Source organism: Plecotus auritus (genome assembly GCF_963455305.1).
Source record: "Plecotus auritus genome assembly, chromosome: 3".
NCBI classification, from domain to species: Eukaryota; Metazoa; Chordata; class Mammalia; order Chiroptera; family Vespertilionidae; genus Plecotus; species Plecotus auritus.
Window position 1 is genome coordinate 108876788 of NC_137772.1, and position 24698 is coordinate 108901485.

A 24698-nucleotide genomic window follows, 5' to 3' on the forward strand; every position below is an offset into this window, starting at 1 on the left:
CACTTTTCTCCACTTCCTCACCAGCACTTGTTGTTTGTTGATTTATTGATGGTAGCCATTCTGTGAAGTGTGTGGTAATACCCATTGTAGTTTTAATTTGAATCTGTCTGATGATTAGTGATACTGAGCATTTTTTCATGTGTCTATTGGCCATCTGTATGTCCCCTTTGGAGAAGTGTCTATTCAGGTCCTTTGCCCATTTTTTAATTGGATTGTTTGTCTTCCTGTTGTTGAGGTGTATAAGTTTTTATATTTTGGAAGTTAAAACCTTATTAGATGTATCATTGGTGAATATGTTTTCTGATACAGTAGGTTCCCTTTTCAATTTATTAATAATTTCTTTTGCTGTGTAGAAAATTTTCAGTTTGATGTAGTCCCATTGGTTAATTCTTTTGTTTGTTTTCCTTGCCCTCAGCAATGTATGGGTAAAAATACTGCTATGTGAGATGTCTGAAATTTTCCTGCTCATGTATATTTTTAAAATATATTTTCATTGATTTCAGAGAGAACAGGAGAGGGAGAGAGAGAGAGAGACATCAGTGATGAGAGAGAATAATTGATTGGTTTCTTCCCGCATACCTCCCACTGGAGATTGAGCTTGCAGCCCAGGTATGTGCCCTGACCAGGAATGGAATCCATGACCACCTGGTTCATAGGTCAATGCTCAACCACAGAGACATGTTGGCTGGGCATTGCCTATATTTTTGTTTAGGGTTTTTATGGTTTTATGACTTACATTTAAGTATTTTATCCATTTTGAATTTATTCTTGTGTATGGTGTAAGTTGGTAGTTTAGTTTAGTTTAATATTTTTTGCATGCACATGTCCAGTTTTCAGAGCACCATTTATTGGAGAGACTATCATTACGCCATTGCATGTTCTTACCTCCTTTGGAAAATATTAATTGGCTATATTGGCATGGGTCAATTTCTGGGGTCTCTGTTCTGTTTCATTGGTCTATATGCCTGTTTGTGTGCTAATACCAGGCTGTATTGATTACAACAGCTTTGTAGTATAGGTTGATATCTGGTATTGTGATCCCTCCAACTTTATTCTTCTTTCTCGAAATTTCTGTGGCTATTCAGGGACTTTTTTTTTTATTATTCCATAGAAATTTTTGGAATATTTATTCTAGAACTGTGAAATATGTCATTGGTATTTTAACAAGAATTGCACTGAATCTGTAGATTGCTCTGCTATGGATATTTAATGATGTTAATTCTTCCAATCCATAATCACAGTATATACTTCCACTTTGTTTGCCTCTTCCTCTATTTCCTTTTTTAATGTCCTATAGTTTTTCAAGTACAGGTCTTTTACCTCCTTGGTTAAGTTTATTGGCAGGTATCTTATATTTTGATATAATGGTAAATGGGATTGTTTTCTTTTTTGTTTTTTTTTTTGTTTTTTTTTTTTTAATAAATCTTTATTGTTAGATTATTACAGGTGTTCCTCTTTTTTTCCCCCATAGTTCCCCTCCACCTGATTCCCCACCCAACCCCATGCCCTTACCCCCCACCACTGTCTTCATCCATAGGTGTAAGCTTTTTGTCCAATCTCTTCCCGCACCCCTCACACCCCCTCCCCCCTGAGAATTGTCAGTCCACTCCCTTTCTATGTCCCTGATTCTATTATATTCACCAGTCCATTCTGTTCTTCATATTTTTTATTCACTTGATTTTTAGATTCACTTGTTGGTAGGTATGTATTTGATGTCATTTTGTTGTTCATAATTTTTATCTTTACCTTTTTCTTCTTCTTCCCCTTCTTAAAGAACACCCTTCAGCATTTCATGTAATCCTGGTTTGGTGGTGATGAACTCCTTTAGCTTATTCTTGTCTGTGAAGCTCTTTATCTGACCTTCAATTCTGAATGATAGCTTTGCTGGGTAGAGTAATCTTGGTTGTAGGTTCTTGCTGTTCATCACTTTGAATATTTCTTGCCACTCCCTTCTGGCCTGCATAGTTTCTGCCGAGAAATCAGCTGACAGTCGTATGGGTGCTCCCTTGTAGGTAACTAACCGTTTTTCTCTTGCTGCTTTCAAGATTCTCTCTTTGTCTTTTGCCCTTGGCATTTTAATTATGATGTGTCTTGGTGTGGTCCTCTTTGGATTCCTCTTGTATGGGGTTTTGTGTGCTTCCTGAACTTGTAAATCTATTTCTTTCACCAGGTAGGGAAAGTTTTCTGTCATTATTTCTCCTAATAGGTTTTCAATATTTTGCTCTCTCACTTCTTCTGGCACCCCAAAAATTCGGATGTTGGTACACTTAAAGTTGTCCCAGAGGCTCCTTACACTATCTTCATATTTTTGGATTCTTTTTTCTTCTTGTTTTTCTGGTTGGGTGTTTTTTGTTTCCTCATATTTCAGATCTTTGGCTTGATTCTTGGGGTACATTGATCTACAGTTGAGTTTCTGTATATTCTTTATTTCAGACAGTGTATGCTTAATTTCTGACTGGTCCTTTTCCATTTTTTTTTGGCATTCTCATTAAGATCCTTAAAGGTCTCACTAAGTTCCTCAGTGGTTTTTAGAAGATTCTTGAGTAACCTTATAAATGTGGTTCTGAACTCTATGTTGTCCAGTAGTTTGCTTTCCTCCATTTCTCTCATTCGTGACATGTTTCTTTGTCTCCGCATTTTGCTGCTTCCTTGTGTTGATGGAGTGGATTTGTGTGGTAGGTGACCTATAGGGGCCAGTAGCTCAGCCTCCCCAATCACCTGAGGTGGATGCCTTTGGTACATCCCTTTGTGGGCTGAGTGCAAAGTCTTGGTGTAGTTAAGCCTTGATTGCTGTTGGTACACTGGGAGGAATTGACCTCCAGGCCAATTGGCTGTGAGGACCCGCTGTGTCTATAATGGAAGAACTGCTGCGCTGGAGACACGCTTATGGTGCAGGACTTGTTTCAGTGGGGCTTTGGTGCTCACTGAGTCTGCCTCTTGAATGTGTCACTTATGGATGTGAGGAGTTGAAATCAGGTGTCTCACACTGACCACTAAGTACACTGGCTTCTGGATCTCCAATGGGGTGCAGGTCAGCTACTGTCTGAGGCCACCCAGCAGGCGCTACAGCAAGAACTACAGTTTTCTCCTCTTTGCTTGGGGTTTGGAGGTTTTGGAGTTGTTTGACCTGGGCTGCAAGTTTGCTAGGTTAAGCTGCGATAGGGCAGGCCATTCATATGCTAAAGCGGCTGCTTGGAGCTTGGGTGGGTTTGTAGATTGTGCAGGGCGGGGTCTCAGGGCGTGACTAGGCTAGGGCGTGGCAAACAGCGATGGCTGCCAGTAAGCCGGCTCTGTGTCTCCGACCGTGTCCCACGCCCCAGCACAGAAAACAATTATTCCTGCCCTCAGCCCTGCAAGCAAGCCTCTCTCACTTTCCGACTCCACGGCAGACAGTCCAGCTTCTCCCCATAGGAGTTTGGGTCCCCCACATCTCCCCAGAAACTGGAGTTCAGAGTAATCGGGGGCTTATCTCCCTTCGGGTTGAAAACAGCAGCACTCCCAGTCACCCGTCGCCAGCCCGTTTCGCGTCTCCGTACCTCAGCTTTTCAGCACTTGTGCACACCTCAATGCTGTTTTTCTTTCCTTCTAGTTGTAGAACTTCCACTCAGCCAGCTTTCCTGTGGTTCTGGGTGATAGACGTTCTGTCTTTTAGTTGTAGTTTTGAAATTGTTGTGCGAGGCAGCAGTTTAGGTGTTTACCTATGCCGCCATCTTGGATCCTCCCCTGGGATTGTTTTCTTAGCTTCTCTTTCTGAGGGTTCATTATTGATGTATAAAAATAACATTGGTTTCCGTGTGTTAATTTTGTATCTTACAACTTTACTGAATTTATTTATTAAATCTAGCCATTTTGGTGGATTCTTTAGGATTTTCTATGTACAATATCATGTCTGTGAATAACAGTTTTACTTCCTCCTTTCCAATTTGAATACCTTTTATTTATTTTTGTTTGATCACTGTGACTAGGACTTACAGTATTATGTAGAATAAGAGTAGTGAAAGCAGACATCCTTGTCTTGTTTCCAATATTAAGGAAAATGCTTTCAGTTTTTGCCCCTTCAGTATGATGTAGGCTGTAGGTTTGTCATATATAGCCTTTATTGCATTGAGGTATGTTCCTCTAGTCTCACTTTGCTGAGACTTTTTATCATAAATGGGTTCTGGATTTTGTTGAATGTTTTTTTTCTGCACTTATTGATATGATCATATGATTTTTATCCTTAATTTTGTTTTTGTGGTGTATCACTTTTATTGATTTGTGAATATTGTACCAGCTTTGCATCTCTGGAATAAATCCCACTTGATCATGGTATATGCTTTTTAATGTATTACTGGATCCTATTTGCTAATATTTGGTTGAGGATTTTTACATTATGTTCATCTGGTATATTGGCCTATAATTTTCTTTCTTTGTAGTGTCTTTAACTGGTTTGGAATTAGGATAATGCTGGCCATGTTAAAAAAAAGCTTGGAAGTCTTCCCTCCTACGAAATTTTTTTTAATATTTTGAGGATTGGTATTAATTCTTCATTGAATGTTGGGTAAAACTCACCTATAAAGTCATCTAGTCCATTTAGTTTCAGAAAGAGAGTGGAAGGGAGGGGGAGAGACAGGGAAAGAGAAATATGGATGTGAGAGAGACATATCAATTGCTTGCCTTACACACATGCCCCGACCAGTGCCAGGGATTGAGCCTGCAACCGAAGTATGTGCCCTTGGCTAGAATAGGACCTGTGATCCTTCAGTCACTGCTCCAACCACTAATCCAGACTGGTGAGGGTGATTTTCTTTATTTTAGTTGTAATTCCAGCTTGGTCAGGGGAGGAGGTAAGGGTATCTTCTACCTACCCTGCCATCATCTTGGATTTTTGCATTGTTATATCTATTAGTGGTAAGCATGATTGTTTTTGTCAGTGGTAAAAATATTCCAGGGGCAGAAGGTCAAAATAGTAACCCATAATCAGTGTCAGCTAACCATATTACAAAAGTCAGGACAAAAATCTTCTAAACCAATGACACTTGTACCACAATACATTTGAAATCTGTGTGTTTCAGGGATTTTAGAAATTCATGACATTCTTACTCAGCAGTCACTCGATGGAAACTATGCTCTAGTACAATTTATGTAAGCATGAATTTTATTAAGTAATTAATAATGTCCATGCTTTACAAATAACACTTTGTTCTATCTTTAATTTGGCCCTAACACACACACACACACACACAAATACATACCCCTGTTTTCCCGAAAATAAGACAGTGTCTTATATTAATTTTTGCTCCCAAAGACACGCTAGGTCTTATTTTCAGGGGATGTCTTATTTTTCCATGAAGAAGAATACGGTACACACTTATTGTTAAATGAAAATAAAGGAAATTTATTACCTGTATACGGTACGGTAGTACAGTAGTTGTCAACACAAACCAGACAAACTGTGAATCCTACAGTATCAAGAATTTACTCATTTATTCAATGACAATCATGTCATCATCTTCTGGAACATCATCATAACAATCCAATTCCTGAATTTCCTGGTGAATTTCTTGTGACTCCATTTCTTTCAGAATCTGTGGACCAAATCTCTCATGTTTAGCAATAGCACTCTTTTTTTTTTTTTAAATATATTTTATTGATTTTTTACAGAGAGGAAGGGAGAGGGACAGAGAGTTAGAAACATCGATGAGAGAGAAACATCGATCAGCTGCCTCTTGCACACCCCCTACTGGGGATGTGCCCACAACCAAGGTACATGCCCTTGACCGGAATCGATCCTGGGACCCTTCAGTCCGCAGGCCGATGCTCTATCCACTGAGCCAAACTGGTTTCGGCAATAGCACTGTCTTTAAATCAGTACTTCTTGTCAAGGTAGCCTGCTCGCAGTGCATTTGCAATGCAACTGTCAGTGATTTTCTCCCATGAATTCTTCACCCAAGTCACAACTTCTTGCAGTTTAGGTTTCACAAAGTTTCCATGCTGATTTCTCTCCATTCTATTTTCAATGTAGTCATTAATTTCCATGCGCAAATTGTCTTTGAATGGCTTGTTTATTGCAATATCAAGAGTCTGGAGATAGGCCGTCATTCCTGCGGGAATCATTATCTGATCTATTTTTTTTTTCGTGAAGAAATGTCTTCATGTCTTTAGCGTGGTGAGTGCTGGCTGCATCCCAGACTAGCAGACCTCTTTGGCTCCCTCGCATAACAAGCGGAAGCATTAAATCGACTCACTTCCTTATAACTGCTTGTGTGGCCCAGGCTTTTTCAGTTTCAAGAATAAAAACGCCCAAAACACGTTCAATCTTTTCCTTCTTGCTCTTAGAAATGATTAAAGGTGGTATTTTAGTGCCATCCAGACGAATTGCCAAAATACAGGAAACACGTGCACTTTCGTAAGCAGTGGAGGGAATGTACGCCAAGGAGGCACCCCGCTGTTCAATTGTTGTTTGAGATGATTGGCCCATAAACACTGCAGTTTCATCCATAGCAATCATGTTGGAAAGATTGTATTTAGAGAAGTCAGCATCATCAATAAAGGACTTGAATGCAAGTGCTAGCTTAATAACTTGAGTATCTTCCAACGTAAACAATGTTGTAGATCTTAAAGACGTAAACAATGTTGTAGATCTTTGGTTCACTTCGCTGAAGGAAATTATCCAGCCAGTATTGTGATGCTTTGAAGTCTTCGGGGGCTATGTCAAACTGTGGTGCCATTGCAAGGGCAAATTCTTGAATTTGAGCCCTATTCACAACCAAAGCCTTTGCTCTCCTGTCAACAACCCATTCACAGATCAGGTCTTCCAGCTCGGAAAATAATGGTTGCCGACCTGATCCACACTTGCACTTTTTAGCATTTCCCTTGTCCACTTGTTCAATGAGGTTACCATACTCTGCTCGCCATTTTCGGACCAATCGGATACTCAACATCTTCTCTTTGCAGAAAGCAGTAAGATTTTGGCCCCAAGAGTCTTCCACGATTCCTTTCTTGTACTCCACGGAGTAGCTTTTTCTTTTTGCGCTCATTTCTAGGGGTAAAAAAAAAAAGGAATTGGGGTATCATGGTGGGAGGAGGGGGATCACTCAAAATGACACAGGGGGGATCAGAGGGGGGATCAAAATGGCACAGGAGAATCAGAGGGGGGATTACCATTTTAGTAACCCCTTTTGATCCTCCTGTGTCATTTTGATTGTCCCCTCTGATCCTCCTGTGTCATTTTGATTGTCCCCTCTGATCCTCCTGTGTCATTTTGATTGCCCCCTCTGATCCTCCTGTGTCATTTTAAGTGATCCCCCTCCCACTACCCCTGTGCCACTGAACACCTTCACCAGACATCCCCCTTACCCCTTTATCAGACATTTACCCCCTGGGGCCTGCCTGGGGACTGTCACTGGGCTTGCTGGGGCCTGGATCTGGGCTGGAGCAGGGTCTGCCACTGACTGAGAACCTTCAGTCATCATGAAGGCGGCCGCGAGCATCAGGTAGTGTCACCAGAGACAGACCAGCACTCACCACCTTCGCCACATCCCGTCCGCTCTAATCCTCCTGTTCTTCTACACGCATCTGCGAAAGTCTCCTCCTCTCTCCCACCCTGCGCTCACCGCTCACTCTGACCTCCGCTCCGCCTCCACACAGCAGTGACATCAGGACTCTGCGTAACGTCACTGGTTGATAGACGCCAGTCGGGGCGGCCCTAGCGACCAGTTTACGGTAAATTAATTTTCATTCTGAGACAGAGCCTGGGGGCCTTATTTTCAGGGGGATGCCTTATATTTCACTCAGAAGGAAACCTGTGAGTAGGTCTTATTTTCGGAGGATGTTTTATTTTCGGGGAAACACAGTACATATACATGCAGGTGACACATATATATGCTTCTTCCTCCTTATTTCCAGATGTCTTCCTAAATTCCCTATATTTTCTTCTTTATTTAATACTGCTGAAATCTCATTTCTTCTATGTTGCACTTATAAAGACTGTGATAGCATTGCTGTATTATATAGAATTCCGATTTGGTGTTAATTTAATTTTGAGTTGTGCTTAATTAATATCTAGTTATGTGTATTCTTTCTCTGATAAAAATTCTTAATAAATGCTTTTAGTGATAATGATATTTTAGTACCTATTCCATGATAAAATTGCTACTGTATTTACAGAGAAACTGTTTACAGAATTTAAAGTATTATCTTCTGTATTGCTTGTATATGTATTTATTTTTTATTTTTATTTTTAAAATATACTTTTATTGATTTAAGAGAGGGAAAGGGAGAGAGAGAGATAAAAACATCAATGATGAAAGAGAATCATTGATCAGCTGCCTCCTGCACACCCCACACTGGGGATCGAGCCCACAGCTTAGGCATGTGCCTTGCTTGGGAATCGAACAGTGACCTCCTAGTTCATAGATCAGTGCTCAACCACTCAGTCATGCTGGCTGGGTGCTTGTGTATGTATTTAAACACCATTCTCTTTGAGCAGAGAGAATGTCCTGTATACTTGGTATTGCAGGTTACAAAATTAATGTATATAACTAAAGACATAGATAATGATTAATAACAATTTTTATACATAGAGAGAAGAGGGAACTTTCCAGGTGACATAAATATTGATCTGTTTAGAGTGTGAGTTATATGGATGTAAAATTTTGTAACAACTTATCAAACATTATATTTGTATTTTTACATTTCAATATGTGAAATTACAACTTAATATAAAAGAATGGGATCCTAAAGATTTAAACTGAAAAAAAAAAAAAAGAAATCTTATTCAAATGTATACTATTGAGATGTTGTTAACTTTACCATGGACCAAATTTAGAAAAACACTGGAAAGGAATTTTAGATTAAAGTGGTATGAATTGTCAGTCTCCTATGATATGCACCAAATTAGGAACACGTAATCCTCCTATTTAATAAAAGAGAAACATGCAAATTGACTGTACCTCTGCTATGCCCACAAGCCATGCCCACCAGCCAATCAGGAGCGAGTATGCAAATTAACCCAAAAAATATGGCTGTAGCCACAGAGCTGGAGCAAGCAGGAGGCTTGGGTTGCCCCCAGCGATGGAGGAAGCCAAGCTTCCTGCCTGCCCTGGCCGGACCTGGTCCCCGCTCAAGGCTACAAAGTTTCAATTATAGAAGATAAATAAATCCCAGATACCAGGGCCTCCGCTTGGGTCGCTGGGGGCATGGCGGCCTGCAAATCACCACAGGCCCCTTGCCCAGGCTGCCCCACACCCCAAGGGAACCCCCACCCTGATCCGGGACACCCTTCAGGGCAAACCAGCTGGCCCCCACCCGTGCACCAGGCCTCTATCCTATCTAATAATCCTATCTAATAAAAGAGTAATATGCAAATTGACCATTACTCCAACACACAAGATGGCTGCCCCCATGTGGACACAAGATGGCCGCCACAAGATGGCCAGCAGGGGAGGGCAGTTAGGGATGACCAGGCTGGCCGAGGAGGGAAGTTGGAGGTGACCGGGCCTGCAGGGAAGGGCAGTTGAGGGGGACCCAGGCCTGCAGGGGAGAGCAGTTAGGGGGACCAGGCCTGCCGGGGAGGGCTGTTAGGGGCAAACAGGCTGGCAGGGGAGTGGTTAGGGGGTGATCAGGCTGGCAGGCAGAAGCAGTTAGGGGCAATCAGGAAGGCAAGCAGGCGAGCAGTTGGGAGCCAGCAGGCCTGGATTGTGAGAGGGATGTCCGACTGCCCGTTTAGGCCCGATCCCGTTAGGATGGGGCCTAAACGGGCAGTCTGACATCCCTCGAGGGGTCCCAGATTGGAGAGGGTGCAGGCTGGGCTGAGGGACACCCCCCTCACTGTGCACGAATTTCATGTACTGGGCCTCTAGTATATATATATATATAAAGCTCTTTGGAGACTTTAAGGCAGAGATTGACAGCAATAGTCATAGCAGGGGACTTTAACACTACACTCACATCACTGGATACATCTTCCATACAAAAAATCAACAAGGAAAAAGCAACCCTAAATGACACACTAGATCAGTTGAATTTAATTGATATAAAGAGCATTTTATCCCAAATCTAAATAATACACATTCTTCTCAAGTGCACATGGAACATTCTCAAAGATACACCACACTTTAGGATGAAAAATAAGCTTCAACAAATTCAAGAAGCTTGAAATCATATCAAACATCATCATGGGTCACAATGGCATGAAACTAGAAATCGACTACAATAAAATAAAATAAAATAAACACCAAAAACTTTCAAACACATAGAGGCTAAATAGCATGTTATTAAAGAATGAATGGGTTACCAATGAGATAAGGAATAAATAAAAAAATTACCTGGAAGCAAATGAAAATCAACATTCAGCAACCCAAAACTTAAGGGACACAGTGAAAGTACTCCTTAGGAGGAAGTTCACAGCATTATAGGCCTACATAAAAAAACAGAAAAATCTCTAATAAATAATCTGACAGTATACCTAAAATAACTAGAAATAGAACAAGAAAAGCACAGAGTAAGTAGAAGGAAGGAAATAATGAATAACAGAGAGGAAATAAATGACATAGACACACACACACACACACACACACACACAAAAAAAAAAAAAAAAAAAAAAAAAAAAAAAAAAAAACAGAAAAATTCAATGAAACCAAGAGCTGATTGTTTGAAAAGATAAAAAAGATTGATGGACATTTAGGCAGACTCATCAAGAAACAAAGAAAGAGGACCCAAATAAATAAATTAGAAATGAAAGAGGTGAAGTAACAACTGACATCACAGAAATACAAAGACTTGTAAGAAAATACTATGAACAACTCTCTCCAAACAAATTGGATAACCTCAGTGAAATGGACAAATTCCTAGAAATATATAATCCTTCAAAACTCAGGAAGAATAAGAAAACCTGAATAGATTGATAGCAACTAATGAAATTGAAGCAGTAATCAAAAGAAAGCTCTCATTAAAAAAAATTCCTATTCCAGATGGTTTCACCAGTGACATTCATAAAACATTTTAAAAAGAACTAATACTACCATCCTCAGACTATTCTAAAATATTCAGAAGATGGAAGACACCCAAGCTCTTTTTATGAGGCCAGAATTATTCTAATTACCAAAGCAGATAAAGATATTAAAAAGAAAGAAAGTTATAGGCCAGTATTCCTGATGAATATAAATGTTAAAATCCTCAACAAAATATTAACATATCTGATCTAGCAGTACATTGAAAAGGTCATACACCATGGGCAACTGGAATTTATCCCAGGGATGCAAGATTTGTACTCTATATTTGTAAATCAATGAATGTGGTACATCACATAAACAATCTGAAAAATAAAAATCACATTATCATAGCATTACATGCAGAAAGGTATTCGATAAATCTAGCCTCAATTTATGATGAAAATTCTCAGCAAACTAGGAACAGAGAGATCATACCTCAATATAATAAAGGCCATATATGAACAACCTACAGCCAACATCATACTCAAAGAGCAAAAACTAAAAGCATTCCCCTATGATCAGGGACAAGATAGGGATGTCTGCTTTCACCACTTTTACTAGTATTCAACATAATACTGGAAGTCCTAGCAACAGCAATCAGACAATAAAAAGAAATAAAGGGCATCCAAATTGGAAAGAAGGAAGTAAAACAGTCATTATTTGCAGATGACATGATACTGTACAGATAAAACCTAAAAAGCACTATCAAAAAACTACTAGATCTAATAAATGAATTCAGCAAAGTAACAGGATACAAAATTAATATCCAGAAATTGGTGGCATTTTTATGCATCAATAATGAGCTATCAGAAAGAGAAACTAAGAAAATAATCCAATTTATTATTACAACATAAAAAAAGGTAACTAGGAATAAATTTAACCAAAACAGTAAAAGACCTGAACTCAGAAAAATATAGGAAACTGAAGAAAAAAACACAGATAGATACAAATAAGTGGTAGCATATTCCATGTTCACAGATTGGAAGAATTAACATTATTAAAATGTCCATACTACCCAAAGCAATCTATAGATTCAATCCATTGATACTAAAATATCAATGGCATATTTCACAAATCTAGAAAAAAAATATTCCAAAATTTATATGGAATGAAAAAAAAGGCCCTGCATAGCCTCAGCAATCTTGAGAAAGAAGAATAAAGTTGGAGAAATCACAATACCAGATATCAAGTTATACTACAAAGCCACCGTAATAAAAACAGCCTGGTACTGGGACAAGAACAGTCATATAGGTCAATGGAACAGAACAGAGACCCCAGAAATTGACCCAAGCCATTATACTCCATTAATATTTGACAAAGGAGGCAAGAACATCCAATGGACAGTCTCTTCAATAAATGGTGTTGGGAAGATTGGACAAATACATGCAAAAAAAAATGAAACTAGACCACCAACTTATACCATACACAATAATAAACTCAAAATGGATAAAAGATAAATATAAGTTGTGAAACCATAAAAATGCTAGAAGAAGCCATAGGTAGCAAAATCTAGACATCTTTTGTAACAATATGTTTATGGATACATCTCTTAAGGCAATGAAAAGTAAGGAGAAAATAAACAAATGGGACTACATGAAAATAAAAAGCTTCTGCACAGCAAAAATAACCATCTACAAGGCAAAAAGGGAGCCCACTGTTTAGGAGGACATATTTGGCAACGATACATCTGATAAAGGGTTAATATCCAAAATATATAAGGAACTCATACAACTTAACAAAAGAAAGTCAAATAATCCAATTAAAAGTGGGCAAAGTACCTAAATAGACAATTCTCCAAAGTGGACATACAGATGGCCAAGGGACATATGAAAAAATGCTCGAAGTCAATTATCATCAGGGAGATGCAAATTAAAATGACAATGAAGTATCATCTCACACCTGTCAGAATGGCTACCATCAACAAATGACAAGTGCTGGTGAGGATGTGGAGAAAAGGGAACCCTAGTTAGTACACTGCTGGTGGGAATGCAGACTGGTGCAGACACTGTGGAGCAGTATGGACTTTCCTCAAAAAATTAAATATGGAACTGTCATTTGACCCAGTGATCCGACTTCTAAGAATATATCCTAAGAAACCCTAAATACCAATCAGAAAGAATATGTACACCCCTACGTTTGTAGCAGCACAATTTACAATAGCTAAAATCTGGAAACAGCCCAAGTGCCCATCAATAGATGAGTGGATAAAAAAGCTTTTGTAAATTTGTACCATGGAATACTATGCAGCAGTAAAAAAGAAGGATCTCTTAACTTTTGAGACAGCACAGAGAGTATTATGCTAAGGGAAATAAACAGTCTGAAAAAGACAAATATTCCACTCATATGTGGAATCTAATGAACAAAATAAACTGATGAATAATATAGATCCAGAGACATAGAAGCAGAGAACAGAATGCAGAATCTCAGAAGGAAGGAGGGGGATGGTGGGTGGGTGGGAATTGATCAACCAAAGAATTGTATGCATATATGCATAACCCATGGACATAGATAATAGGGTGGTGAAGGCCTGGGGAAGTGTGCGGAGGCAGGCTAGAAGGGGTCAATGGGAGAAAAAAGGGAACATATGTAATACTTTCAACAATAAAGATTTAAAAAAGAAGAAATTTAAAAAGAATAATAAAAAATCTTGGAGAGATAATGGACTATGAGACCTGGGCCCAATATTTAAACTCTCTGAACTTATTCCCTCATCTGGTCTACAACACACACACATCATAGTTGTGAATATTAGATGTTTGTGAAAGTACATTGCAAGTTATATATCATTATGTAAATAAAATACAATGTAAAGTACAAATTTCATAATCATCTATACCCGTGGTTGGCAAACTGTGGCTCAGAGCCACATGCGGCTCTTTGGCCCCTTGAGTGTGGCTCTATCACAAAATACCACAGCCTGGGCGAGTCTATTTTGAAGAAGTGGCGTTAGAAGAAGTTTAAGTTTAAGAAATTTGGCTCTCAAAAGAAATTTCAGTCATTGTACTGTTGATATTTGGCTCTGTTGACTAATGAGTTTGCTGACCACTGATCTATACTAATAAAAGCTTAGGTGGTCCTCGTGCCCTCGCTCGCAACATCATCACATGGTGGCAGCCACAAGATGGCCATGCATACAGCAGAGGCAGAGCCCAGCGGCCACTCCACTCTGTGCGGTGAGGCCAGGGGGTCCCACAGTTCCGCACAGCATGGAGGAGGCGGGTCCCGGCAGAGGAGGCAGGTCGTGGTAGGGCAGGGCAATTGTGGGTGATCAAGCCAGCAGGGGAGGGCAGTTGTGGGCGATTGGGCTGCAGGGGAGGGCAGTTGTGGGTGATCAGGCTGGCAGGGCAGGGCAGTTGGGGGCAATTGGGCCAGCAGGGGGGAGGACAGCTGGGGGTGATTGGGCTGGCAGGGGAGGGCAGTTGGGGGTGATCAGACCAGCAGGGGAGCAGTTAGGTGTCAACCAGGCCGGCAGGGGAGCGGTTAGGGGATGATCAGGCAGGCAGACAGAGTGGTTAGGAGCCAGTGGTCCTGGTTGAGAGAGGGATGTCCGACTGCCGGTTTAGGCCTGATTCTCCGAGGGGTCCCAGATTAGAGAGGGTACAGGTTGAGCTGAGGGACACCCGCCACTGCCCATGCATGAATTTCGTGTACTGGGCCACTAACTAGTAAGGTATAATGAAATGGCTATAAATATTTTAAATAAGACTGGCGAACCTTTTTTCTGCCAAGTTCCATATGTATATTTATAACATCATTCATGGGCCATACAGAATTATCAACTTAAAAATTATCCTGTTATATTTCGTGAAACGTTTAATTAACTCACCACTAATGCTTTGGCAGGGTCAGACCAAACGATTTTGCAGGCCTTATACAATCTACAGGCCAGACGTTCCCCACCCCTGATTTAAAAGAATAAATGAATAATTATAACCAGAGACATAATGTAAGGCTCAAGAGAAGTTGAACTTGAAGTATTAAATACTGCTTTGAAAGAGGATCAGGTAGGCAAAAGGTAACACAGTACTTGCAGAATGAAGTCCATGATCAAAGACACATGGGCATGGTAGGGTAGGACATCTATAATAACAAAAAGTGTAATATGCTAATTAGACCAGACAGCTGAATGACCTTCTGGATGTCATTCCTGATGTCCTTCCAGACGAAACCGTGGGGGCCAATGCAGACGTGGTTAGGGACGATCAATCAGGCAGGTGAGCAGTTAGGGGTGATTAGGCAGGCAGAGTAGTTAGAGTAGGATTGTGAGAGGGTTCAGGCTGGACTGAGGGGACCGCCCCCCCCCCCCAACCCCGTGCACAAATTTCATGCACCGGGCCTCTAGTCTCTTATAACTGGCATACAGTTCAAAAACATTTCCAGAAATTTAAGGCTTTGCCACAAATTTGTTCTCTAGTTGTTATTGATCATTGATCTGAAAAATTAGAATTAGGAAAAAAATGACCCATAAAAGTCAAGTAAAAAATTTGTTTTCTGCAAAAAGCTAGAGTGAACTAGCTTTGTCTGGAGAGAAGGTGAAATTTTAGTGCATTACACATGAATATAAGCAGTATAGCAAAGACACATTTGCACTGCTAATGATGAGAGTTTCTTTTCAATGAAACAGCAATGCACCAGAGCTGAATGCTTTCTCTTTTACTTGTTTCTGAGTCCATTTTGAAACATGTTTGATTTCCTTATATTTAGAAACTGATTCCAAGCACCAGAAATTGCTTATTTATCAGACAAGAAGAATCCAGAATTTACCTATATCTGGCTGAAGTTTTTGAAGGTTATGGACAAAAACTTGGGAAGTATGCAATGAAGTTGGTTCCTTTTCTTAAGGTTTTAGGAAGTAAAAGGGAAAAGGAGATGAAAAGGAAAATTGAGAAAAACTGGCTAGGTTAAGTAAAAGGGGATTTATAAGATCTAAAAATATTAAAGCCACAAATAAACTAGTAATGTGTTTGCTATAATGGAAAGGGAATTAGATTCTTGAGTTCAAATCTTAGCTGTGATTCTTTCCAATCATAAGATTTTGAAAATATTATATAACTTCTCTGTGCTTCATTTTCTTCAATCTGTGAATTAGGCATAATGTTATTAAATGAATAGGGTAATCAAAGATGAAAGCAAAAACCTTTAGATAAAGAGTCTAGTGCAATGCCTGACAAACTAGAGGTGCTTGGGTATGGTTTCTTTTCTTCCAGGGATGTTTTAAGATCATTGAAAGGTCACCAACTGCTCACTAACAATTAGGCAGCTGCTACTTTTTAACTATTGTTCTGATTTTTATTAAACTCTATCAATTTTCTGTTAAGAAAGACCATTGATACTTATGGCATTAGGTATAGCACCCTTGATAAGTTACTTCCATATTTTTGGATACGAGATATACAGGCTGCAGTGGTTGGAATCGACTCCACCCAGGCTGTGTGACTGATAACAGGTGGAACTGAAGGCCAAGCCAAAGTGCTTTGCTTTCTCTTTCTGCCACTACCTGGATTAGTAAGTGATCATTCTTGCCAATCTCAGTAGAGATCTGAATTACACATTGTTTGCTAAACCTGACACTTGGCCAAAGAGGTACTTACTGGCGCTTGTGAAAGAAGTAATGATCAAATGACACAGCCTTGTCAAAGCATTATTATGTTTCCATTGAGTGGAGTGATATTTTAAGCCTCCCTGTGCTTCTGGTTCCTTTGAAGAGTGGATTCTCCAAGTAGAGCTCACCCAAGATGTGTTGAAGACTATAAATAATGGCAGGAAAGCAGGAAGCTGCTGCACCTTTCAACCTTCCAACAGAAGGTAAGAGGGTTTACTTTGAAGTTGGAAACAAGTGCTTCTTATTGACACTAAACCTCTGCACATCGAGTGTTCCAATAAAACCCTATTTCAGATTCCAGTTTTTAAAGTGTCACTGAATCATTTATTCTTTGTTTTATTTCTTTTGTATGTAGAAAAATAAAGCATATCTATTTAAACCTCAGAGCAAGGAAAAATAGGTAATTTGTAATTTTTTACTTAGCCATTTTTATATTAAAATTCTAGACCACATAGGTGGGTTACATGAAATTTATTGGTGATAGATTAGGGAGGTGGGATAAAGCAAAGCAGGGGAAACCTCTGGGATAGGGTAAAAAGTGAAATGATGGGCATGTGCTTCTTTTACATAGATGGATACAGGATACTTTAACGTAATTAGCAGTTGACAACTAACTTGATAACAATAACAATGAGGGAATGTCCCGGTGCCATTTGTTGTGCCCTGAGGGGTTGGGGTAAAAAGGAAGTTACAAGTTACCCAGACATCTCACAGATATGTTATCTTAGAGGCAAAAAGGCAAGTGGGCTCAGTAAAGACCTAAGTTGATCTTTGTCAGGGAAAATATTGGCCTAGGACATGACTACCCACTATAACCTGTTTGTAGTTAAATATTTAATTTTCAGACCATCTTTTGTGGTTATTTTAGGTCCCTGAGTTTGCAAGACTGCCACGCAGGCCTCCCCTGAGCTTGTCAGGTCAGCATGTGGCCCCTTTGGTCCACACCAGGAAGAGAAGGCCCATAATTTCTGGCTGTAAAAATTAGAGGGGAGAGAAAATGGTGGCCAAATAGGCAGACCTTTCTTGACTTTTTCCCAGGACAAGACTGGAAATAAAACTAAAGTGGGGAGCATACACCTGAAATTACCAATTGAGGTCCAGGTGAGGAAGAGACCTATATCATGGAAGAACATGGAGATCGCTAGGAAGGGTGAGGTTGCACCCTTCCATAGGCAGCAGGTAAAGAGTGAGGAGGGCTCTAGCCAGTTTGGCTCAGTGGATAGAGCGTTGGCCTGCGGACTGAAGGGTCCCAAGTTCGATTCTGGTCAAGGACACATGCCCAGGTTTCGGGCTCAATCCCCAGTAGGGGGCGTGCAGGAGGCAGCCAGTCAATGATTCTTTCTCATCATTGATGTTTTTATCTCTATCTCCCTATCCCTTCCTCTCTGAAATCAATAAAAATACATATTTAAAAAAAAAGAGTGAGGAGGGATCACTATGAGGGTGTCTTTTCCCTCAGAAGACAGAATTCTGGAACCAGGCTGGGCTCCACAGTCCAGAGCACCAGAGCCAAGATCCAGCCATGAAAGGTAGCAAGGCTTGCAGGTACCAGATAGCCTGGAGCGGGTAGACAAGAGCCTGTTGGAGAGAAAGCCTCAGTTTCTGTTTTTGTTGTTGTTGTTTTTTAAACCCAGAACATGGGATTTTCATTTGCAGCTATTCACTCGAGGCTTTGGTACAGAGAGGATGGTGCAGATTTGAGGTGCCTAAGGAGAGACTGGGGTGGAAAGAATTGGGGGGAGATGTGGGAAAGCAGCAGCCGGGAGTCCTGGATTTGGTCTTACCTCTCCCAAACCAAAATGGTCCTTTTTCCTGAGGGAATCGAGCCACTCCCAGTAGCCCCAGTGAAGGAAAAGGATAAAAACCCACCCTAGGGCCCTAGCTGGTTTTGCTCAGTGGATAGAGCATCGGTCTGTGGACTCAAGGGTCCCAGGTTCGATTCCAGTCAAGGGCACATGCCAAAGTTTTGGGCTCAATCCCCAGTAGGGGATGTGCAGGAGGTAGTTGATCAATGATTCTCTCTCTCATCATTGATGTTTCTATTTCTCTCTCCCTTTGCCTTCCTCTCTGAAATCAATAAAAAGATATTTAAAAAACCCCCACCCTAGGTAATATAGCCTGCCCCACCCTCAGAAGCCCTGCCTACCACAGCCTGCAAAGGAGATAGCCACAGAAGCCAAGCCTGGGAGTTTGAACAGTCTCAGGGAGCATCTGTGACTGGGTTGGGAGTGGGTCCATTCACCCCACTATCTTGGGAACCTGACTGGTGCCTCCTCCCCCGAACAGGAGAGATTATAGAAACTCTAGTATTATAGTTGATCCCATATGAGGATCTGAGGGCATAGTAACATTCTGGGCCCCTCTCAGATGAGTAGCTCTGGGACAGGGAAACACACCCACCACTTTCCCTGAAATATGAATGGCTCCTCCCCTCACAGGAGACCCAGAGGTCTAGACTCCTGGTTGCACCTAAAGCCCTGTCAGAAACAGACTTTTTAGTGATTAAGATTGACAGCTGGTTAGCAAGCAAAGGTAGGTGGAGGTGGTACCCAGGAAATCTGAGGAAGTCCTGGGTCCCATGCTGCTAACAAACCTACTTTAGAGGGCAGCTTGGCCCCTCCCATGTGCAACCAAGTCCTGTGGAGACAGACACAAACTGTGGATCGCTTGGAGCTTCCAGCAGGTTGCTGAAAGTCAAAGAACATTTTCTGACAGTGGTTAGCACCTAAGTATCTCCCGGAAGCCCAGAATTGGCAGATGGAACAGTCAGCCACAGTCATCAAAGGGAGCTCCCAGGAGGCACTAAATTCAGTGGAGATGAATACCACTTCACTTTTCTCTCTTTTTTTTTTTCCTCTTACCTTTCTTTTTCCATTTTTTATCTTATCTATCTGCTTTATTGATTTGTTATTATTTTAGTCTCTATTATTTTGTTCATATATCCAATTTTTCTCTTCTCCTTTCATACTCAGTTTTTTCTTCTTTTTCTCCTGCTTTCTTACATTTATTTCCTTTTCTTATTTTGGGTCTATCTACTTTCTCTTCTATTTTCCTTTTCAAAAATTTTTTCTCTTTTATTTTAAACAATTTTTCTTCCCCTACTCCCTATTCATTATTCTTATTTTCTTTATTTCATCTCTGCCTCTTCATATTCCTTCCCCCCACTTTTTTCTCCTCACATTTTTTTCTTTCTTTCCTTCTATCATTCATGCTCTCTTTTCTCTTTCCTAATTCTCTGGTGGTTGCTTTTGTTGTTATAGGGTCTTCTGTGTAATTTTGTTTTATTTATTTTCTTTCATGTTTTGTGGTGTTGTATTTTGTTCTGTTCTGTCAGCACCTCTGATAACTGAAATGGTGAGCTGAGAATTTTCCCTGTGGTCATGTCTCAAAGAATGAGCTCTGAGGACCAGAAGATTTTAGCAAAAGTGTGAAAATGTATTACAAGCATATTCATAATCCCCTCACGGGGAGGGGGCGCAATAATGGGATGCCCCCCCTCAAGCCTTGTAATCCAGGGGTATATATTTGCTACAAGCCTGCTTCTATATCCATCTATGTCATCACCTGATTGATTCCTTCATTTGTTTTTGCCAAGTAACGGACCTGAGCTTTCCCTGCTTTTACGTGTTCTTTCTCTGTTCCTGTGCTGAACTTTTTATGTGTCTATGCTTTTGTACACCTTGTTGCTGCAGGCCCTCCCTCATTTTCCCATCCCTTCCACTTTGAGCCCAGAAACATTTTACAGTATTATTTCTGCATGGTTGATTCCTGTGATTAGGCTGGCTCAAATTGCCATGTCTGCCCCTGCCTGTGTTCCACCTACCTTTGTTTTCCACTGGACACATGCCCTGTCCGCCTGCATTTCAAGTTAACCCTCTCACCTCCACAACAGTTTGCATGACGTTTTCGGGGGTGAACTTCATAATCAGCCACGCTAAGAGGAGATTCCACCCATGAATGGGACAACAACATTTAAGACCCAATTACAACAGGAGAACCCAAACAACTCAAACAAGGGGCTTTCCTAGAGCACATAGTTCAAGAGATCTAAGATTACACCACTGGGTCCCACAGAACACCTACTCCATAAGATGACCCCACAAAATCTGCGAAGCATAGCAATTTGATTAATACATAGAAACAAATACAAAGGGAGCAAAAATTAGAGACAAAGAAACAATCCCCAAGCAAAAGAAAAGGATGAATCACCAGAAAAGAAACTAAATAAAATGAAGGCAATCAATTTGTCAGATAAAGAATTTAAAGTAATGACTATGGGGGTGTTCAAAAAACTCAGTGAGAACTATAAACAACTTAATGTGAACTACAACAACATAAGAAGAGAGGTAGAAACCATCAACAAGAATCAAAGAGAGGGGTTTCTCTGAGTGGGAATGTGTACAGGGGAAGATTTCTTCATGGTCAAGAGAAACATGTTCTCTCTACTGTAAGTATGTGTGCAGCCTCCCTACTTATTTTAGAAGAAATTGACACTGAGGTTACCTTACTTAAAATTATTATGAACTCTTTTGTTTATTTATTTATTTATTTTTGGTAATGAATTAGGACATTTTCTAGGTGAAGAACTAATTCTCCACTCCATTTCCTTAGAAATATATATTTTTAGCTTTATCTTGATGATTAGAAAATATAGAGAATATGTTGTGGGTATATACATATGATATTTCTGATGCATTGTTATAGTCATATCAATTCTAAATTAACATTGTTTTGTATTATTTATAAGTGGTTATACACTGTTATCTCTTTCAACCACAACTTACAGCAAAATAAAAGAATTAAACTTTATTTATTACAGCCTATTCAAAAATTTGCTAAAAATTTTATGCAATACCTAATTCAAACCTCATTATCCTCTGATTTTCAAATTATTATTATATTACTATACATCATATATTGTTACTTGGAAAATGGGGGCATTACAGCACAGACAGATTGAGTATATTCCTAATGTCATACAGCTGGTATGTGGCACAGCTGATATTAGAACCCAAGTTTTTCTCACTCCTGGATCCATATGATCTCCATTAAGCAGTATGGAATTTTATTGTCATTTCTGGATGCAAAGATAACTATAAGACTTGATGATTTCACTCATTTATAGATAATAAAAAACATTATAAACTGATGAACAAAAATAGATACAGAGGCAGAGAAACATTGAACAGACTGTCAAACTACAGCAGAAAGGCTGGGGAGGGTTGGGCAGGGGGGCGGGTAAGAGATCAACTGAAGAACTTGTATGAATGCATATAAGCATAACCAATGGACGCAAGACACTGGGAGGGGGGTGAAGGCATGTGCTGAGAGGTAGGGGAGGCTGGGGGAAGGTCAATTGGAAAAAAAAAGGAGACATCTGTACTACTATTTGTAATACTTTAAACAATAAAATAAATAAAATAAAATAAAGACTTGAATTGTTTCCAATTACAATATCATAATTAGGGGGCAAGGTTAGAATTTACTTCAGGATGTCTGGTTCCTAATACCATGCTCTCTACATGGCATATCTTAAAATGCATGAACAACACAAGGAATTAACAAATCCACAATGAAACGAAATTCCCAATACTCAATGTTTATTCATTTTATTCTGAGTTCTAGTAAGTAATGGACCTAGTTACAAATAAATTCTAATAAACAAATTCTAACATAATTAGATAATGATGTTCTTTATGAATGATATCATAACATCTTCTGATTTGCTATTTAGTATCTTTATTCTTAATAGTTTAAAAATATTCAGTTATATTATTATTTAGAAAATTTATAAGGTGAAAACACAAAAGTAAATCTCTCCTGTAGATACCAGACATAAAAATTATACATTTAAAAATCAGGCAATTTACTACGGTAGTATATTTTTTCTTAATGATTTTGTCAATATCAGAATAAAGATATCTAGCCCTGGCCAGTGTTGCTCAGTTGGTTGGAGGATCATGGGTTTGATTCCCAGTCATGGCACATCCTAGGCTGCTTGTTTGGTCCCCATGTGGTGCATGTAAGAGAGGCAACCGATTGATGTTTCTCACATCTCTCTCTCTTTCTCTCATCCTTCCATGCTCCCAGGAACAAGCTGGAATTACAACTGAAATACGGAAAGGCTTCCTGAATAATCAATGGAAAACTCACAGGAGAGAACCCTGATACCCAAGGACCAAAAGTGGAGACCACATAGAGACTGGTAGGAGGGGCAGAGGTGTGAAAGGGTTGGCTGGGCACCCACAGAAGGGAACTGAAGTAGAGAGCACCAAACTGAGAAGGGACCCACATAACATCTAGCTGTGAAAAGCAGCAGGGTGCTGTCTGCCAGGGAGTGGCAACTGAAAGTTTGGGCACCCTCTTAAAAGGCCAATGTACAGAAATTCCCTGTGGAGCCACCCACCTTATGCTCTGGTAGAGGGAGGGTGAAGTGCACTGGAACTGTGGGAGCAGAACCCAGGACTGGGGATTCGGGGGATAGAGCTCAGAAGGCAGACACCCAAAGTTTCCTGGGCTGAGTAATTCCCTCACACATTGGAAGACATCTTTCCCACATAGACATCTGCCTTGCCTGGGGTGCTGGGGGCGGGGAGGGAAAACAGTGGGCACACCCTATTGGAAAATACCTTGCCTTGAGGCCACTTAAGAGATTAAAAATAACAATTAGCCTCCAGGCAGAAGCAACTGCCCCACCCTATTGAAAAAAACTCTTGCCACACCTGAGTACAATTGCCTGGGGGCAATTCAAGTCAGAATCCTATTAGTCTGTAGTCAGAGGCAGTCTCTGAAGGCTTTGAATCTTTGCCTGATCCAATTATTTAGAAACAGCCTTTAACACAGTCCTGCACTAGAGATTGAGAAGTATAGGAGATCTACCTAAAACAGTCACAAACCCAAATAGACAACCAAAATGAGAAAAGAAAGAAACAACCCCCAAATGAAAATACTAGCAAATTCTCCAGAAGAAGAGATAAATGAAGCAGAAATAAGAAACTTATCTGAAACGAAGTTCAGAATAATGATGGTAAAAATGCTCAACGGTATGAAAAAAGATCTAGTAACTATGAAAAAAGGACAGTTTGAGATAAAGAATGACATAACACAAATAAAGAACACATTGGAAGGAATACACAGCAGATTAGAGGAAGCTGAGGATTGAATCAGTGAATTAGAAGACAGAGTTGAATGTATCACTCAATTAGAGAACCAAAAAGAAAAAAAAAACACAAACAATTAAAAAACAGGAGGACAGCTTAAGGGATCTGTGGGACAATATGAAACATCACAATATTAGAGTAGTAGGTGTGCCAGAAGAGGTAGAAAGGGAGAAAGGAATAGAGAAGGTGTTTGAAGAAATAATAGTAGAAAACTTCCCTAACCCGGTAAAGGAAAAAGTCACACCAGTTCAGGAGGCTCAGAAAACCCCAAACAAGAAGAACCCAAACAGACCCATGCCCAGACGCATCATAATTAAAATGCCAAAAATTAAAGACAAAGAGAGAATCTTAAGGCAGCAAGAGAAAAGAAAACTGTAACCTACAAAGGAGCTCCCATAAAGCTGACACCTGATTTTTCATCAGAAACTCTACAGGCCAGAAGGAAATGGCATGAAGTACTCAAGGTAATGGCAAGCAAGGATCTGAGACCAAGATTACTATATCCAGCAAGGCTATCATTCAAAATAGATGGTCAAATAAAGAGCTTCCCACACAAAAAAAGGCTGAAGGAGTTCATCAGCACCAAGCCAGCATTACAAGAAATGCTAAAGGAATTGCTGAGAAGAAGAAATAGAGAGAGAAACCTAGCCATCCAGAATTAAAATGGCTATGAATAAATACCTCTCAATAATAACCCTAAATGTAAATGGATTAAATGCTCTAATCAAAAGGTGTAGGGTAGCTGAATGGATACAAAAACATGACCCAACTATATGCTGTCTACAAGAGATCTACCTCAAAACAAAAGACACAGACAGGATAAAAATGAAGGGATGGAAAAAATTTTCCATGCAAATGGAAAAGAACAAAAAACCTGGAGTAGCAATACTCATATCCAACAAAATAGACTCTAAAAGCATCATGCTAAGCGAAATAAGCAAGTCAGAGAAAGATAAATATCAT

The 24698-nt window shown here is 40.0% G+C and overlaps 1 protein-coding gene across 1 annotated transcript in view; it reads right to left on the reverse strand.

Annotated features, from left to right (window-relative positions):
* Positions 1 to 5362: 5362 nt before the first annotated feature.
* UFM1 (ubiquitin fold modifier 1) overlaps positions 5363 to 24698 on the reverse strand; it is a 243939-nt gene continuing 224603 nt past the window's right edge. The window contains exon 6 of the mRNA XM_080659411.1: positions 5363 to 7021. Within this exon, the coding sequence (XP_080515537.1) occupies positions 6555 to 7021 (467 nt within the window). The 3' untranslated portion in view covers positions 5363 to 6554. The remainder of the gene's footprint in view (positions 7022 to 24698) is intronic.